Source organism: Mchenga conophoros, linkage group LG2, assembly GCF_057382185.1.
Source record: "Mchenga conophoros isolate Kocher_MC1m ecotype Shallow Benthic linkage group LG2, M_conophoros_male_GT1.1, whole genome shotgun sequence".
In the NCBI taxonomy this organism is placed as follows: domain Eukaryota; kingdom Metazoa; phylum Chordata; class Actinopteri; order Cichliformes; family Cichlidae; genus Mchenga; species Mchenga conophoros.
This window is the reverse complement of record NC_140527.1, coordinates 9,414,947-9,433,593: the sequence shown is the minus strand read 5'-3', so window position 1 is coordinate 9,433,593 and position 18,647 is coordinate 9,414,947. Positions and strand designations below refer to the sequence as shown.

The 18,647-nt window shown below is 42.5% G+C and overlaps 2 protein-coding genes across 3 annotated transcripts in view; one reads left to right on the top strand and one right to left on the bottom strand.

Moving 5' to 3' along the window:
* The first annotated feature begins 893 nt into the window (after positions 1-893).
* Positions 894-18,081, top strand: elp1 (elongator acetyltransferase complex subunit 1). The gene is made up of 36 exons (XM_085285638.1): positions 894-1,008; positions 2,059-2,245; positions 2,495-2,647; positions 2,790-2,871; positions 3,096-3,176; positions 3,280-3,365; positions 3,447-3,637; positions 3,722-3,845; positions 3,942-4,035; positions 4,203-4,433; positions 4,516-4,686; positions 5,009-5,087; positions 5,176-5,331; positions 5,431-5,537; positions 5,716-5,819; positions 5,920-5,973; positions 6,062-6,167; positions 10,428-10,552; positions 10,786-10,859; positions 11,404-11,482; positions 11,744-11,823; positions 12,462-12,599; positions 12,767-12,852; positions 12,942-13,090; positions 13,486-13,609; positions 13,717-13,814; positions 15,204-15,405; positions 15,518-15,579; positions 15,710-15,772; positions 15,869-15,929; positions 16,032-16,145; positions 16,227-16,326; positions 16,427-16,554; positions 16,847-16,998; positions 17,734-17,812; positions 17,941-18,081. Exons 2-36 carry the CDS (start codon positions 2,096-2,098, stop codon positions 18,006-18,008), a joined length of 3,951 nt encoding a protein of 1,316 aa, XP_085141764.1. The 5' UTR covers positions 894-1,008; positions 2,059-2,095; the 3' UTR covers positions 18,009-18,081.
* cpxm1b (carboxypeptidase X (M14 family), member 1b) overlaps positions 17,689-18,647 on the bottom strand; it is a 14,984-nt gene continuing 14,025 nt past the window's right edge. For both annotated transcript variants that reach the window (XM_085285640.1, XM_085285639.1), the window contains one exon: positions 17,689-18,621. In XM_085285640.1, coding sequence (XP_085141766.1) covers positions 18,314-18,621 — 308 coding nt within the window. In that variant the 3' untranslated portion in view covers positions 17,689-18,313. The remainder of the gene's footprint in view (positions 18,622-18,647) is intronic.

Sequence of the window (18,647 nt, the reverse complement as noted above, 5' to 3'; positions counted from 1 at the left end):
GTTTCAGAAACCTGTAGAGATCCTGTCAGGGCAGTAGGGGCAAAGGTGCAGGTTTGCTTTCATTTATAGTTACACTCTCAATAACTACTCGGTGTCATGATCCCTCCTGTTCTTCAGGTGGGGTACCTGTCATTGTGAGTGTGGGTGATCTCTTTCAGTGGCGGGCGTGGTCCAAGCAAACTACAGTCAGACGCACCACAGTCGATGCAGTTTATAAAACTGACTTCCACCAGATTTTTAACCTACTCATGTAGTAGTGGACTTATCCGCTTCTGTAATGCCTCTAGTATTATGCCCATCTGCAGCACTGTTGGTCTTGCAGAGGTGACAGCTTCTGGATGTTGCATGGGTTTAAATTTAAATTGTCTACACATGAGAAGTAGAATATCTCACTTTTTGTGGGCATGATCCCTTGAAACATGTGGGTCACAAACAGATTCTGATCTGTGGAAGAAGGTTGGTTATTACCAGACCAAACAACAGCCGAAGGTTTAACAGGAGCTACAACAGCAAGAGGAAGATACACTAGACTTCTAGTGTCCATTTATACTTACTAGAAGTTATAAAATGTAATTCAAATAAAAACAAAACAGTATTTCTGGCATACACAAGGCAAAACTTTGATGTATTATCTCAGATTTTAATTGTAAAAACGCAAAATTCTGAGTTTTTAATTATTTATTAATTTTTTAATCACAAGTGAATACTAGGAAGTTGAAATTTCTAGATAAAACCCTGAAATTTCCATTTGAGTGCAAAATATTTTTCCCATAAAACACAGAAAAACACACACGATTGTAATAAATATGTGATAAAAGATCAATATCATTTTAACTTCTCCATATTCAGTAGCCGTTTAGATTCCCTCCGCGCCGCTAGGGGGCGACATAGCCACCAATTCATGTTTCTGCGTCAGAGGTTAAAGGTTGTGAGTCTGACACCGCCACATGCATGTTGTTGATGTTGGAGACTGGAGAGATTTTCCTTACCTCGGCTTGTTTTTTCACGGTGGGTTTATTATTTTTGTTATCGTTTTATTTTGTTCTCGTCGCGTATTAAAGTTTCTTTAGCTTAAAGCAAGCTAGCACGTCTTGTTCCATTTTCGGACACCCTGTAGCCTCGGCGTCTTCATCCCTCTCACACTGAGCAAGTACTGGACAACAAACCAGCTGTTTAAAATGTTAAATGTCTTTAAAAAACTTTTGCCATCATCACTTTTATTTATTTATTTTACTGTTTATGTGTAAAAAACGTTCAGTCCTGACTCAGAAACCTTGCTAACAGCTTAATACGATTCCTTACATACATAAATATTCCTGTAAGGAGGCTCGAAGTTATTTTCACGCCTTTGAATAGTAATTAAACTCATGTGAAACAAGAATGTGTATTTATATATTTAATGTTTATGAATCTGGAGAAATGTAAACAGTTAAAATAGCCTTGATAAATACAGTTGCAATCGTTCGTAAATAACCCAGTATTGATGAGGATACATTATTTTTATTATTTTATTTTATAATTTGTTTGGGCACTTTTAAGATTTGTTTCCCATCATAAGGCAAAACTAAAAATAACTTTTTATTTTCTATGAAATGTAGAATTGTTCCTGCATTATTTTTTTCATATGTGATATTTTCTGATTCTATTGTTAGTTTTTTTGAGTGTACCATCTCATTTGAGAGCAAACTAAAAAATGTGTATGGAGAATATAACTAAAGGGAAAAACAAACTAAGTATGTGACTTCTTTAGATGAAATTTTCAGCTGATAACATCCATTTCTTTCTTTGTTGTACACTTTAGACTTTCAAATTAATAACACTGGTTTAAAAGATGAGGTTGAATGGATATGAGACTTTTCCAGTAAAACAAAACAAATGCAAACGTCATTTTCTCCACATTCAGCATAGTTATTCTATATTTCCCTCCAATATTATTAAGTGTTGAGTTTTAAAACTGAAACACAGATCTTGTGGTTTTAATCTGTGGTAATTTAGGTAAAAACTCTTTCAACCAAACATTTATTTTTTGCCTAATTTGTACCAAATATACTGTGTCAGGTCTCCTTTGGCACTTGGAGGCAGGTCCTGAGGTGAAATGAGGAATCTGAAACTTCTGAAGAGCCTTCGGAGCTCGGAGCTGCAGGGTCCAGGCTCGCCCCAGTGTTTCTCTGTGCGGGCGGACACCGGCTCGCTGCTTATCGCCTCTCAGTACTGCATCACAGAGTACGACCCCCGGACAGGCCAGGTGAGAAGCGATGATGTAACACTAACACACTGGAAATACTATGAAGTGCTGTTAATACTCAACAGGGTGTAGTTTAGCGTGATTCAGTGAGGAGACGGATGTGTTTCAAGTGTCCAAATTTGAATATTTAAGTGTAACATATGTTTGCCTCAAGGTGCACCTGGAATTTCTTCATACCTGTTCTGTTTGGGACTTGAACAGGGCGTCTTTCTTATAAGCTTTCAGCTCTTCCCCGTTTTTCTTCGGCAGGTTATCAGTGAAGCCTCTTTGACAGCAGACGGTTTCCTTCCAGAGGACGGCAGCGGGGTTGTGGTCGGACTTCAGGACCTGGCTGAACTGGAGTCTGCATGTTTGGCCACAGCAGGTGGTGATGTCGTCCTCTTTAACCTCAACACCTGCCAGGTTAGTAATGCTCAAAGTCAGACAGATTTTTAAAACTTGTGTCCCCCAAAAAAATCTGAAGTTAGGTTCAAGCTCTGGTTATGATCAGGGGGAAAGAAGTTAGGACAATCGGGGTCCTCAGTAAGTGTGCTCTGATCCACAGCTGGAGTGCGTCGGCAGTGTTGATAGGGGCCTCACCTCGATGAGCTGGAGTCCTGATGAAGAGCTTGTGATTCTCACTACTGGTCAGTATGTTATATAATCATCAGAAATGCTGATGATTTCCATATTGAGCAATATTTCTTAGATTAGAAACCATCATAGATGAAGAAAAGTTCATCTGTGATGGAATGTTCAATATTTGGAGTTTTTTTTTTTTAAATTTTGTGACACATCATAGCTTAGGTAATTATTGATCACACACAGTTATAGGTGTTGTGGTTGAGTCACTAGTGTTTTGTGTTCACAGGCCAGGAAACGATCATCATGATGACTAAAGACTTTGAGCCGATCACAGAGGTTGGAATCCACCAGGACGATTTTGGTGAAGGTACGGTGACTCTAAAAAAATTAGTGGTCTCCCAGCTGAGTATCAGGAGCTACTCAGGTTCACCAGACGGTGATGTGCTCACCCACATAAGTTTGTTTTGCAGGGAAGTTCATCACCGTGGGCTGGGGGAAGAAGGAGACTCAGTTTCATGGCTCAGAGGGCAAACAGGCAGCACAGAGGAAGATCCAGGTCCCTTTTAATTACTCAAATATTTGAGTTTATAAAAAGAAACTGTAAAGTCAAGTTGATGATTTGATCATGTGCCTGCAGGAGGTGCAACCTGCTGTATCATGGGACGACCACAGGCCGCGGGTGACGTGGCGAGGGGACGGGCAACTTTTTGCCGTCAGTGCCATCTGTCCCCAAACTGGAGCCAGGAAGGTCAGAGTCTGGAACAGGGAGGGTGTCCTGCAAGCCACCAGCGAGCCCATCAACGGCCTGGAGCAGGCGCTCTGCTGGAAGTAAGTTAGTTCATTAGTTTTCCCCCTTTCTCTCTCTGGAGAACTTTTATAAATCTGAAGCACACTTATTGTTGTCTGCTTCAGACCTTCAGGCAGCCTGATAGCAAGCACTCAGCGCCATCCCAACAAGCACAGCGTGGTGTTCATGGAGAAGAATGGGCTGCTGCATGGAGACTTCGCTTTGCCGCTCAGTAAAGCCCAAGCCAAGGCATGCTCATCGAAATCACTCTTTCTGCACGAACACTGCAGCTTCTGATCCAGTGGAGAGTTTAATCAGATCATTGCACTGTGTTTGTGTTTTTAGGTGAAGGAGCTCCTGTGGAACAGTGACTCCGCTGTTTTAGTCGTCTGGTTGGAGGACATGAGTGCTGGAGAGGACGGACAGGCCAACGCTTACAGTAAGTTCACCATCAGATTTAGTGAACTGTCTGCCACAGATGCCACCAGCTGCAAACTCATTTTTGTTAAGAAGCAGGAACAGGAAAAATACCGTTAATGTGGAGAGTGTTGCATGTTGTAGTCAGTCAGAAAATCAGGAAACAAAAAAAGTGTCTTCGCTCTGCAGTCCAGCTGTGGACAGTGGCAAACTACCACTGGTATCTGAAGCAGAGCCTGGAGTTTGGACCAGACCCTCAGAAGGTGCCAGTTTGTGTCTGCTGGGACCCGGAGCGCCCCCTACGGCTCCATGTGGTGACCCGGAGCTGGACCAGTATCACCTACGACTGGGGCTGGACAACAGAACGGAGCACCGGACTGGACGCCACTGACAACGCCAGCGTGGCTGTGATTGATGGAGGTAAGGGTCAATGAAAGATGAGAGGGTGCTCAGTTGTAGATTTATTCCAGTATGGTGTTAAGATTTACCAAAATCCCCTCAGAAAAAATCTTGGTGACGACCTTCCGGCAGTGTGTGGTTCCTCCTCCCATGTGTTCCTTCGAGCTCCAGTTAAAATCACCGGTTAACCAGGTGACCTTTCTGTGCCAGCCTGAGGGAACCAATCAACTGGCAGCATTCACCGCAGATGGACAGATTTCAATCTACACCCAAGGTGGCTTAATAAAAACAAATTAATCTGTTAATTTTCCTTCAGAAAAAAAGTTGAAGTTTAAGGATTCATGTAGTTTTAGAATGTAACACCTTTTAAAATCTATTCATCAAATGCATAAAAGCGATGTTTACCGGATGTTAAAACCAGAGAGCGTTTACTTCTGAAATAAAAATGAAACTTCTAAATTTAAGTGAAAATACAACCTACTTAAAAGAAAAAATCATAATACTTAAAGTTTTGTGGCTAGAAGAAGACCTATGTGACTGTGTCTTAAATTTTTTTTGTCTCATAAACATGACTTTATCTTCCTGCATGATTCCAGATTCAGGAGAAAAATCAAACAAATTGGCAGATGGGTTCAGGGTTGTGTCTCATCCTCTCATCCTGCAGAAGTCCTTCAGGTAACACAGTCTTCGGACACACATTCTCATTTTCTTCACCTGATTAGGCTGTTTCTAGAGTTTCCCCAGATTTTTCTCCCTCCTGTAGACCGGCAGTTCTTCAGGATGTTCCTCTGGCTCTGCGGCAGCTGCTGTGGCTGCAGGATGAGCTGTTTTTGGGTGTCAGTCCTGGTCTGCTGCCAACCTCCTCCACCCTGCTGATGCTCCGCCCCAGTCAGGATGGTGGTGATACCCTCACTGTCAGGTCTGCAAACTAAGAAACCTCCTGCAGCCCCGTAAAGCTTGTAGCGTGTCACAGATGTCATTAACAATTAATCTTTCTAATAGTGATTTTCTGCCTCAGGTCTGAGGTGGAAGTGGACGGTGTTGTGGTCAGTGTGGTTCATTCCTCTCAGACAGGAACTGTGGCCCTGCAGCTGGAGGATGGACGGATCAGGAAACTGATCTGGGGTCAGCAAACGTACCTTTATTCATGCGTTTTAGCAACTGATCCATGGGTTGGGGGGTTAATTTTCCTTTTTTCATTTTTCTGACATGTTGATACTTTCCTTTGAAGCTTGTTGTACATGTAAGGAAGCTGTATCAGTTTACAGGAATAAATGTTTTATTTCTGTATATTTCTGTGTAGATTGTCAAGAGCCATCAGTGGAGGACTGGCAAGACTCCAGCGGCTGCAGCATCAACTTTCCTGTTCCCTGTGTCCAGATGGCCCTCTGCAGCATCGGCGGAGAGGTAGAAACTCACCAGCATGTAATTAATTACATGAGTAATTGTCTCTAAGTTCTAGTCTGCAAGCCTGATGCTCATGTATGCTTTTGCTTTTCATCCTCAGGAATATCTGCTCGGCTTGACGGAGAGATCTCACCTATATGCTGGAGACTCAGAGGTCTGCATTTTTCTTTCTTGTTTCATTGGCAGTGAAGAAGCAGCAGAGCTTATTAGAAATATGTGCATTTGTCTCTGCTTACTTTCAGCTCGCCTCTAGTGTTTCTTCCTTTGCGATTTGCAACGACTTCCTCCTCGTCACCACGCACTCACACACCTGCCGCTGCCTCCAGCTGAGCACGCTCACAGTGAAAGGTGGGAGTTTTTCCTCCTCTTAATAGGCCTTAGAGACCAGGGCCCGTATCCCTAAAGATTCTGAGAATCCTCTCAGAGAGCTCCTAACTTAACCTAAAAATTCCTTGCCAGGAGTTTTAGCTTAGAAGTGATTCCAGAACATTTTCAGTGAACTCTGAGCAAGGAATGGATGGAAAATCCTATCTTAGTGAGGAGGTGTGGTTGACCCCGTTGCTAGGTATGAGTCATCATTTCAAAAGCCGTGATTGGTTGATCCTACAAGTTTGATGGAAATGAGCTTTTGGTGATAATGAGCAAAGGATGTACCCTCAAATCAATAAACATATTATATACTCTAATCTTATGCTGACTGTAATTGTAAATAATATTTCACATTCAAGAAAATATCTGGAAAATGAATAGTAAGCTGTAGGGGTTATAGCCATTAGAATCTAAAATATGTGAAAACTTAAACTCATTACACCCTGTTCAAATAATGATTCGTGTCTTATTTGCTCATATTAATATCCTAGCTGGCATATTTTGTACTTTCACTCCCATATGGACCCCGTTGAAAACAAGATGGCCTATCTCAAGAGGCTGTCCTTAATGAAGTAGAAATCACAACGTTACAAGTCCAGTGTGGTCTTAACGAGGGTAACACGGCTCAGCTTTTAGCAATGTCTGTGATTGAAGACCCAAGTCATCACTGCTGCATTGTTGCATTTTCCCGGTTGCCAAATACCTCAGGGTTGTGATTACTTTCGTCTCCGGTGTAATAGCGTTGTGGCGTCGAGTTGGTGAAGTAATTGCATCTCTAAGGAGATCCACCACAAACATGATTCCTGCACGATCCAATCTGTAGCATCTCAATAATTCCCTGTCATCCAGTGTTTGCAGGACATCTCTCCTGCCTCTTCTGTTGGCCATTTTGTGCAGCTGCTTAGGGGAACTCCTAAGCCACTAAAAGTCCTCTTCCCTGCTCTTAGCAGATCTCGCCTTAGGAGCCCTTTTAAGCGCTAGGAATCTTGAGGAATAGCTTTTATATTAACTGGGATTGTCGTGTCACTTTTAGGGGAAATTCTAAGAAAACGTCATGACTCTGAGAATTTTCTTAGAATTTGGCCGCTAGGAGCCACTTTTTGCACAAAGATTCTTTAGGGATACGGGCCCAGGTGTGAAAGTAACAATCATGATGGTTCATGACCTGGGCCCTGTTTCAGGAAGCCGGTTTAGAAAACTCAGAGTGAAAAACGATACTCAGGGTTGAGTAACCCCGAACTGTCCAACTCGGAATATTCGGTTTCAGAAAGGCTGATAACAATTAGTTCAATCAACGCGGAGTTGCTTTAACCCCAAGTTAAACGCGCGCACGAGGATACATAAAGCCCTGATTAGTGGAGCACAGATTAAGCGAGTCACCATGGAGACGGAGGGAAAGAAGGCGCGGTCAATGTATTTTACAGCACTTGAGGCCGAAATTCTGATGGCAGCATATGCCGATAACATGCAAGTTTTGCGGAAAAAAAGTAACACAGCCACAGCTGCAAAAGAAAGGGAGCATGCATGGCAAAACATAGCCGACAGAGTCAATGCGTGAGTGTTAATTTAAACATTGATCGAGGGATTTCCACCCATTTAACACGTTATTTTATTATATTTTATTTTATTTGTTATTTTATACATTTTATTTTGTGATGTGATGTGAGCGCAGGTGCAACCCAACAGGCCCCAAACGTTCCTGGCAGCAAGTAAAAATGAAATATAAAAATATAGTCCAAACAGGTGAGGTGTAATTGTATTATGAGCCATAGTGCTTGGTCTGTTTGTCCCATGTAAATCAATTGCAGTTAGAGGCTACATTAATTTCCCCTCTGTAAGCACTTATTGAAATTATCTGAGCACATTACAAGTACATATTTGCTTACTCTGTATGCTCAAATGTGACCCCGTTATGGCCACTAGAAAAAAAGCAGAGGCCTGAAAAACAGGTGGGGGTCCTCCACCACCACCACTCACAGAGGCTGAGCAGTTGGCTTCCATATTTGTGATAATGTTGGCAGCATCACATATGATCTTCACAGTGCAGAGAACACACATTAGCATCCATTACTATAATGAAATAATTTGTTAGTTTGACATGCTACAGGGAACTATGTACCTGTACATTAATGCTGTGGAAAGACTTCCTGTTCACATAGTCTCCTTCATTTACTGAAGGAGCAATGATTGGAATGTGAGTGCCATCTATACAGCCAATCACGCCTGGGAACCCTGAAAATAAATGTAAAATTTAAGTAGTAGTTCAAATATCACCACATCATGAATTAAGTTTCGTTCATCCTGCTACCTGCAATTTTGTGGCATCCCTCTTTGATAAATCTTGTGGGTCTATGACCGGGGAACACCACAGACGAGTACAGGAGACGTTTCAGTGCAACTGTAACATTCCTGACTGCCCGACAGACGGTAGCCTTGGAAACGTGCTCAGCGTCACCAATATTATACAGAAAGCTCCCGTTTGCAAAAAACCGAAGTGCAATACAAATAATATGTACAGAACTGAGAGAATGTCCGCGATGTGTCACACGAGCAATATTAGGCCTGAGGATGTTATTCAAATAAATTATAGATTGTGCTGAAAAACGGTAACGTTCACACAGGAAATCATCAGGAAATGATAAAATGTCCAAACGCGCTCTAATCACTCTCTCCCGGCGGAGAGCTCTGCGGAGAATTTGGGCTTCAACATCTACTGGCTCTTCAAGGAAGGGGCACGCCATGTCTGACACTTCCTACAGTCAGGTTTCTGACAAAGAGGCGGAGAAGGTCAGGGTTAGTTGAAGTAAACCTGCTAGGGGGCAGGTTAGCTTCACGGAGTGTGTCGTCATAGTAACTCACTCAGAATTAATCTAAACTCGCTTTGTGAAACCGAAAACCCAGAGTTTTCGTTAACTCAGCGTATACTTACTCAGAGATTGCACTAAACCGGCTTCCTGAAACAGGGCCCTGGTGGATAGAAGCCTCTGAGTGTTTTCAGTGTCATCATCTTGGTGTTTTAACATTGCACACTGGCTGTGTGATCATACCATGGTTTATGTAACAAGGACCATATTTACTAAATGAACTTGAAAATAGTGCTTTGAGCTCATAAACCTGTCAGTAAATGTTTACTGAGGCTGGGGGACGGTTGGAAGTGAGGGGACTGAACACTTCTATGCGCTCAGAAACCTTTTGGGTATTAGACTCCAGACACTTGCCCTTTAGGCTCCAGTCGCAACCTTGTCCCAGGGAAGCTAAGGCCTAATTATCATGTGGTCTTTTTCTAGTGTTTTATATACAGTACCAGCCAATTAAAAACAAATAAAATGCTGTTTGTTTGTTTTTTTCCTTTAATTTTGTTTTTTCCCTTCCTGGGTCCACTCCATTTGCTTTGTGCAGTTTTTCTTTTTTAAGGCAGACATATTTGTCCCTCAGGTTTTTCCCCTTCTTTGTACATTCCCTCACATCAATTCTGATCTTTTTAGCAGGAATCTGCTGACATTTGTGAGTCTTTATATTGATGCTATAATTTTCTTTTCTTATTCTGTTGTGATGATCGTTAATCTCTTATTGAAAAATTCAAAAACTGCAGTGAAAAAGTAGCGGGAAATGTGCAGGATCAGGATGAATTGCACTGAACAGGCTCATCACTGTAGTTGTGGGCTGCGCTGACCCAGAGTGTAGTAATATTTCTCAAGAGGTGCACGTCAGGTTACAGCGTAGATTTCCCGCTGAAGCATAAATCCCTGCTAACTGTGCATCATAATCGTCATGGTTTTTAGTTGGGAAAGAGCCCACTGTGGGTCAAGTATGATTTGTTTCCACAGGTGGAGGAGTTTAAGTATCTTTGAGGTCTTATTTTCTTAACTGAGGGAAAAGCAGAGTGGGCGATCAGTCTGTAGTACAGATACTATACTGGTCTGTTGTTGTGAAGAGGGAGCTGAGCTAGAAATTTACTCCATCTGTTTGATCTATGATCCATGTTATGTGTGATCCATGTTTCTACATGGATCACACATAAATGTTCACCTACAGCCATGAGCTCTGGCTATTGACTGTAAGAATGAATCACCAATACACTCAAATGGGTTTCTGGGCTCTTCCATAAAGAAGAAGTGAGTAGCTTGGTCATTTACAGCTCACTGTAGCTTGGACATAAATGTTTTTCATTTACTGAGCAAGGTCTTCTTTCTTTGTGTGTAATAGTGATGGTGAGCTGAGTGAACTTTGACCCCACAGGGTTGCAGGCGGCTCTAGCCTCCGATGGCGGTCAGAATGATCAGAATGATGAGACACTTAGACGAGTGGAGAGAGGATCCAGGATCGTCACTGTGGTGCCACAAGACACCAGAGTGATTCTGCAGGTCACACACACACACACAAGCCCGTTCAGCTATCTTAGTGAGGACCTTCATTGACATAATGGTTTCCCTAGCCCCTTACCCTAACCCTAACCATCAAAAATGAATGCCTAACCCTTACTCTTACCCTAAACCTAACCATAATCTAATTGTAACCCTGCCACTAAAACCATATTTTGACTCTCAAAAATGCCTTCAAACGTGTGGGGATTTTGATTTAAATTGTGTCCATCCAGATGCCTCGTGGGAATTTGGAGACCATACATCACAGAGCGCTGGTGCTGGCTCAGCTCAGGAAGTGGCTGGATAGGTGCGTTTGAGATCGTCTTGTTATGTTCTTTCAGAGAACATTAAGGTTCTGATATCCAGAGCCAAGACTAAACATTTTACACTAAATCATAAAAATGAGACGTGTTTGCGTAGGTGATGGCCTTCTTTTTAAAATTTTTGATCCTTTTTATTCATGGAGTTTATCTTTAAAATATATTCTGTTTATGGCTAAAATTCAAAGTTATTTCTGTTTGTTGCTATGAAACAGTTGGAAGAATTTAGAAAGTTTTAGTACACAGTTCATGCGGGATCTGAGAGTACAAATGACTGTAAACATATGTGCACCTGACATTTCTGAAGAAGAGCTTTTAAAAATGTCTCCCTTTCTACACTTCCAAAAAGTTTGAGAACCAGACATCACACCTCTAAATACTGTAGCCGAAATCTCAGCAACAACCTTCTGCTCCCAGGCTGTGATGATCTGTTCCATTACCTTTTTTTTTAAACCCTTTAAATTAATTAAATAAATCTTATAAATAATGTGTTAAGACTGAAAACATTCAACTTGGTTTTTTTATAACCAGTTTGAAATTCAGAGACGCCTTTGAATGCATGAGGAAGCTGAGGATCAACCTGAACTTCATTTATGATCACAACCCAAAGGTTTGTTCTGCGTCTTTATGTGTAGTTTTATAACTTTTTATTTTCCTTTAATGTTCAGGGCAGGCAGTTTATTTAAAATGAAGCTAAAGTATATAGTAATATCTACTATTAGTCACCAAAAGTGATGTGAATATATTGCAAAGCCAGAGAAGCTGCAGGAGGTTTCTGTGCATAGACACTGAAAGACGGATGGATGGGTGGATGTTTCTAAGCTATAACAAGGCTGTGAATGAGTAAAAACAATGTTATTTTTCTTCAAAGGCTTTCCTGGAGAACATAGAGACCTTCATCAAACAGCTCAGCTCCATCAACCACATCAACCTCTTCCTCACTGAACTCAAGTAAGACTTTTCAAAGAGGTCAAAGGAATACATTCTCACCTTAAAAGAAAAATGACTGTATGGTGTGACATCACCTGCTGTTTTTAAAAACTGCTGTTTTTACTGCATTTTAAAGACTTGGCATCAACATTTCAGCCACAAGTTATCCTATTGGAAAAGAATGTTTAGTATTGGTGCAGTGCATAGAAACAGATGCCTGCTAATTAGTACTAACTGATTAATTAAAATACTAGAATTTAATAAAGCTGAAAATATTGGATGTTCGTTCCCATTGAGTCATATTATTTGTTAGATCCTTTGTTTGTGGGTTTTCTCCGGGCACTCCAGTTCCCTCCCACAGCCCATAGATTTGCATATTGGTTTAACTGGTGACTGTAAATTGGCCATACGTGAAAAGATGGATGCCTGGATCAAAACAGTTTTGTATCAGGCTGTAAACATGTTTATTTCTGCTGTAAAGAGATTTTAACATGGGCGTCTACGGGGACTGACTCACTGCTGGAGCCTCAAGTGGACATTTTAGGAACTGCAGTTTCTTATTATTTGTGCATTTGTTTCGATCTTTAATCCCTGAAGGTTGCAGTTTGTTTTTTATTTTTATTTAAACAAAAAAAAAAATTCTTCCGTTTTTTACTCAGAGAGGAGGATACGACCGGTAGTATGTACCCCCGTTCTGAAAGCAGCCCGGTCCAGCCTCAGCCTGCCTCGAAGCAGAAGAAAGTGGACGTGGTGTGTGATGCTTTACGGAGTGTCATGGATTCAATGGATCCAAACAAGTCAGTGAAATCTTTTTTTTCTTAAATGATAGTAAACATATTAATGTAACAAACTGTACTATTTGCGATCTTAAAATAGCTGAAAGTAAAACTAGGAAGGATTAGAAATGTTCAGTAATTGGATCATTTGATGGGAGCAGTGGGACATAAAACAATTCTCCTTTCAGGTTCTGTCTGTCCATCCTTACTGCATATGTGAAGAAGACTGTTCCTGAGCTGGAAATTGCTCTGCAGAAGGTCCACGAGCTTCGAGGTGAGCACACCTTAGACCCATCGATGACCTTTCTGTCTGTACTTGCTCTGATCCTTCACTCAGTGCTCTGTGTGTGCATTCCTATTTAGAGAACCCTCCTAAAGCTCCTGGTGCTGTGAGTGCTGAGGAGGCGTTAAAGTACCTCCTCTTCCTCGTCAATGTCAACGACCTTTATGACTACTCGCTGGGAACATACGACTTTGACCTCGTACTCATGGTGGCGGAGAAATCCCAGAAGGTAGGAGACTGCAGGGGAAGAGGAACCACCAGACTTTACCTCAGTGCCATGATATACTATATACTTTATACAGAATCGTTGATAGTGAGATCAGTAAATAAGTTAGTGGATCATCAGGATGTGTTATTTAAAATACGTTTTACATTATTTCTAATAATGATAGACCATTTGATTTTTTTTTTTCAAACATTAAACAGGAGACTTTAATGCTCTGAGAGCCTGTGGTGTAATCAGGGGAAAGAGTATCAGTAAATTTGGTGTGAATTAAAGACTTTTCCATGTCCAAAGTTTTGAGATCTTTATTTTTTGTGCAGCAACAGAAAGGTTAATCTTTCACATTGTGTATAGAGTAAGGATACAGCTGATTCATGTTGCTATCTCCTCAATCCCTGCAGGACCCCAAAGAGTACCTGCCTTTCTTGAACATGCTGAAGAGCCTGGAGCCAAACTACCAGCGCTACACCATCGACAAACACCTGAAGCGCTACAGAAAGGCCCTGCACCATCTCAGCAAGTGTGGTCAGTCCGCTTGTGCCTGTCAGCTTGGTCTTATCTTACTGAGAGTTGCTGTTTTTGGAAACTCTGCCAGAATCTTTTTAAGTTACATGATGAGTGTTTTTGTACAGGAGAGGAACATTTTCCTGAAGCTCTGCAGCTCGTGAAGGAACAGAAGCTCTACAGTGAAGCTCTGAGACTGTACTCAGCAGACAGCGCTCACTACAAGGTACGCACACAGCTCAGGACTGTTTCAGGTCCGTGTCGAGCTGAACCCAAACACTGCAACATGACACATGCATTCATGACACTGATCATAGTTTTTCAAATCACTAATACCAGGAATGACAAACATACACCCACAGAAGGGTTTAATCTGGCCCCGAGGATAGTTTTGCAGAAAAAATGGAAAATAAAATGGCATAAAAATCATCAAGGCTAAATCACGATGAAAGAGGCTTTCTGAGCTGTTTATTATTTCCAGGCCAGAGGTCTGATTCTTTGTCAGTTTTACAGCCTTTTGTCTGACAAAGACATCCCACATTGTCTGCCATGCCACACCAAAGTCGGGTGGTTAAACCCAAAAGAGCCGTGCTGATGGGGCTCTTTGATTTACTAGTGGAATTTCTTTGTAATGACTGGATGGATGTGGGAAAACTGAGGCATTTTGTTGAGATTGTGCTTGTTTTTCCCAGACTCAAGTTTTATAAAAGATAATTTGTTAAATGTGAAATTTGTCAGTGTTGTGTTCTCAGTCATCCACAGATCTGGATGGAGTGAAACATTTGAAACATTTCACCTCATACAGCTGTAAACACTGACTCTCAGGTATTTAACCCCTTGCAGGGTTGTCTCCTTGTATGCTGTGCAGTGCAGGGAGGAGCGTTTGGACCTTTTACATAGGAGAGACTGAACAGCCACGGCACAACATGAGGCCCAGGACTCAGCTGTACTCTCCTCTTTCCTTTAAGTGCAGATGTTTACATTTTGGACTGAGTAGACACGACACGTGGTTTAAGCAAAAGAGGCCATGTAGATCCACTGTGATTGACCATCATCAAACAGAGGTGGTGGTCTTCAACACCAGCTGATGGTGTTGAAGTATAACACAGACTTGAGATGCTTTACCAGGCGATTTGGCCCACACTCGCATCACACCGTGGCCTCTGTGACTGCAGTGAGCCACGTCTTGGGTTACGTGAGGTTCAGTTTGAGTTAAAGACACCGAAGCCTTTTGGATGAAAGCTGGACAGATCTTAAGACATTAAATATAAAAGTTTTTTCTTAATTTAAAGAAAAGGAGAACAATTTTAAAAAGTTTTTATTTTATTATTAGAGGTAATTTAAAGAAGAGAAATCAGACTACAAATGTCTTAAAAACATTTTTAAGAATAAAAAGGCACCGAGCAAAGTCTAATGGATGAAATTAACACAAATATAAATAGAGAATTTATTTTACATTCTTCGATAATCAAACCTCATTTCAAATCTCACTGTGGCACTTTACGCTGTGAATAAGGTCACACACATAAATTCACCCGTAGAAAGCGCTCACCTGTTCACCCGGTCTTGTGTTTATATGCTAGTTAATTTTGACACTTTGCTCTTTGACCTCAAGACACTGAGCTGTGCCTACGCCGAGCACCTGGTGGAGCAGCAGCAGGCGGAGCAGGCCGGCCTGCTCCTTTGGCGATGTGGAGAGCCAGCACGGGCCCTGCAAGCTTTTGCCACCAGCTCCAGCTGGAGGAACGCCATCTGCGTGGCGCAGCAGATACCGCTACCACCCGACCAGTTAGCTCTGCTGGCCAGAGACCTGGCAGGTAATCATAAGAACAGGTGGTCATGTGACCTGGAGATTAAGTGGAAAGTCAAGAAGCCACATCGCTGCTGGATTATATTTCCAGTGAATGTTTCTGCTTTGTTCCTTTGTAGAGAAGCTGAATGAACAGAGGCGCTACTCAGAAGCTGCTCTGCTGTTGGACCAGTATGCTAAAGTAAGCTCTTCTGCAGCCATGACCAACCTGAGAAATTCTGATACAGCTAAAGATCATCCAGCAGTGTAGCACTTCCTGCCTGCAGTTGCTAGCCAAGGTCTGAATGCCTGATTTTCCTTTGTTCCCACAGGACTGTGAGGAAGCCATCTTAGCTCTAATCACTGGGGCATCCTGGGAGGAGGCGCTCCGATTGGTCAGTAAATAAACCGCCATCACTTGGGCCTTTTCACTTTGCCTTCACCTTTCTTTTTACACAATAGAACACAAATATTTCCTCTGCCTGCCTCAGATTTACATGCACAACAGACAGGACATCACTGAAACCAACCTGAAACCCGCCATATTAGAAGGTAAGAGAAGTTCAGTTTCTTATTTTATTGAACCATGCTACTAAGAAAGAGGGCAGCCATACAAAGAGGGCATAGTCTTAGCATGTTGATGTTTTCCATCAGCTGTAAACACCCAAACCTCCTTCCTGGAGGCTCAGGTTGGGACTTTCACCCGACACAAGACCCGCCTGGCTGTGGTTCGAGAGCAGAAAGAGAAAGCCAGACTGGACATGCTCGGTGAGAATCGGACTGAATTAGCGGTTTTTGTGTTATCTAACGTGAACGTGTTGTGACCCGACCTTTTGTCCGCCTCACCAGACGAAGACGGTCCAGACTGTGCTGACGCTGAGCTTTACTCTGAAGCCAGCAGTGTGATGACCAATTCCAAATACTCTCACAGTAACTCCCGCATCTCCTCGTAAGCCAGCCGCTTCCACCTTAAGAGTTTGTCAAGCGTAGCCCAGCTGGAAAATACTTCAGCTTTGTTACTGATGGAATGTTTGTCAACGTGCTCGCAGGAGATCATCGAAGAACCGGCGGAAAGCAGAGAGAAAGAAGCTCAGCTTGAAGGAAGGAAGCCCAATGGAGGACAGAGCACTGATGTTCGCCCTGGCTGAGATCATCACTACTGTGGACAAAATGAGAGGTACGACTATGGAACAAAAACATCAGCAAACAGTTGTTGGTCCACATTTAGTGCTGCTCCCCTTCACAAGGTTTTTCTTTATAATCATTCCTCTTGTTTGAACTCGACATCAAAAGATTAATTCCTGGTCTGACTTGGTGTGCAATTTAAACATAGTAAGTAGAAAAGTTTTACTGCTCACATGCACACGTCTTGTTTTAATACAGAATTCAAGACTTGTATAAGTCACTGTACCCTTCAGTGATGTTACATCCATCTAGGTGAAACCTTATTTGTTAATTCCCCCTGACAGAGGAAGTCCACAACCTGCTGAAGGTGTTGGTGCTGTTCCAGTTTGACAAACAGGCAGAAAAGCTGCAGCTGACCTACGATGAAGCTCTGCAGATGATGGAGGCAGGAGTTCCTGAGGTGTGGCCTGAAGGCCTGCAGACCAGCCAAGCCCCGGTAAATATAGTTCTTATCATTGTCTTTAACAGTCTTTCTGCACATTTGGCTTTGTGCATTAGTATGGATCTAAAGATCTATCTTACATGAACTTACATGAATCCTAAATACACTAAAAGGACCTTTTATGAAAGAGAACAAATAAAGGGAGCTGGTCACCCTGCCTGGGATAAGGGTACACTATTTGGGGGGTTTGCACTATTCAGCCTTCCTGGGAAGATGTATGGCAGGGTACTGGAGAGGTCTCTCCATTAGTCGAACATCAGATTCAGGTTTTCTTCCTGATTGTGGACCGCTGGACCAGCTCTTTATCCTCCTGAGGATATTTGGGGTGTGTAGGAGTTGCCCAACCAGTCGACATGTGTTTTGCAGTCACTGAGAAAGAATTCAAACATGTTTCTCGGAGGAATCTGTGGTAGTTTCTTCAGGAGGTTCTTCAGAAGTATGACATATCTGACTTATTGCTATGAGCTGGCCTCTCCTTTAGAGTGAGGGTTTAAATCATTTGGGAGGGACACAGAGTCGAGTCGTTACTCCTCCACATCGAAGGAGCCAGATGAGTTGGTTTGGCATCTGACTGTGATGTCACCTAGGCAAGGTATTGTGGACATGTCCTACCGGCATGAGTGTGGGCCTTTTCCTTAACGTCATTCCCTCCTTTCCTGCCCACTCCACTGACCTGTCATAAAAATGACAAAGGCCAAAAATAAATCTTAAACTTTTCCTGCTCTGCAGCTCACTGGGCCAAACTCCACGGCAAACAGCATCATGGCTTCTTTCCAACAGCAGCAGAGACCAGCAGCTTCACAGCAAGGTCAGCACAATTTGTTTCTTTAGCCAGTCACTTCTCTTCTCCTTAGTTTCACCTTTTTAGTCAGATAAATATTAAATGCCACCATTTAAAATTTTCTCTTATTGTTTCCCATCTTTTCCCCTCCGTAGACGCCGAGGTCCCGACCGCTCCAAAGATGAGAAACGGTGTCAAGTGGAAGCTCAGTGTTCTGAAGTGAATTAGTTTTGTTTTTAATTTTTAACTGTAAGGTCAAATACTAATCATGTAATAAAGAAGGACTCAATTATTGACTTCTCTTATAAAATGTGTTCATTCTCTTGAGCTCAAAGAAAACAATATGACATCACATACATTTTTTTCCCCAGAAATCAGAATAATTAATGTGGCTTTCGCTGCAGACTTTTTCCTAAGTTGCTCTGCTGCTCCACAGCAGAAGATAAAAACATTTCTAATGTGTGAATCCTGCGAAGGTGGGTCTTTGAACCAAGTCCTGCTTTGTTCTCGCTTTGATCACGATCATTATCACACCCTCTTTGCCCGTTTTGCAGCAGCAGCAGCGCGTCTCCGGTTGATTGCCTTGGTGGTGACACGCAGCTTCCGCATGCGTAGCTGCCGCAGCCTGAGCTGCAGGTCTTTGGGAAGTTTCCCTCCCTTCATCAAAAGCTCCTTCAGCCTCTCTTTGGGCATCTTAGTGAGGCGGAAATCACAGATTGTGGGGTAGTGGTCATACATGACCTGGCAGGTGCGGGAGGAGGGGAAGTAGCCCTCTGCGGTGGCCGTCACCCGATACTCGCCGGGGTTCAGCAACCGCCAGTAATCGCCATCGGCCACTGCAGAAAGGAAATAACAGAAGGTG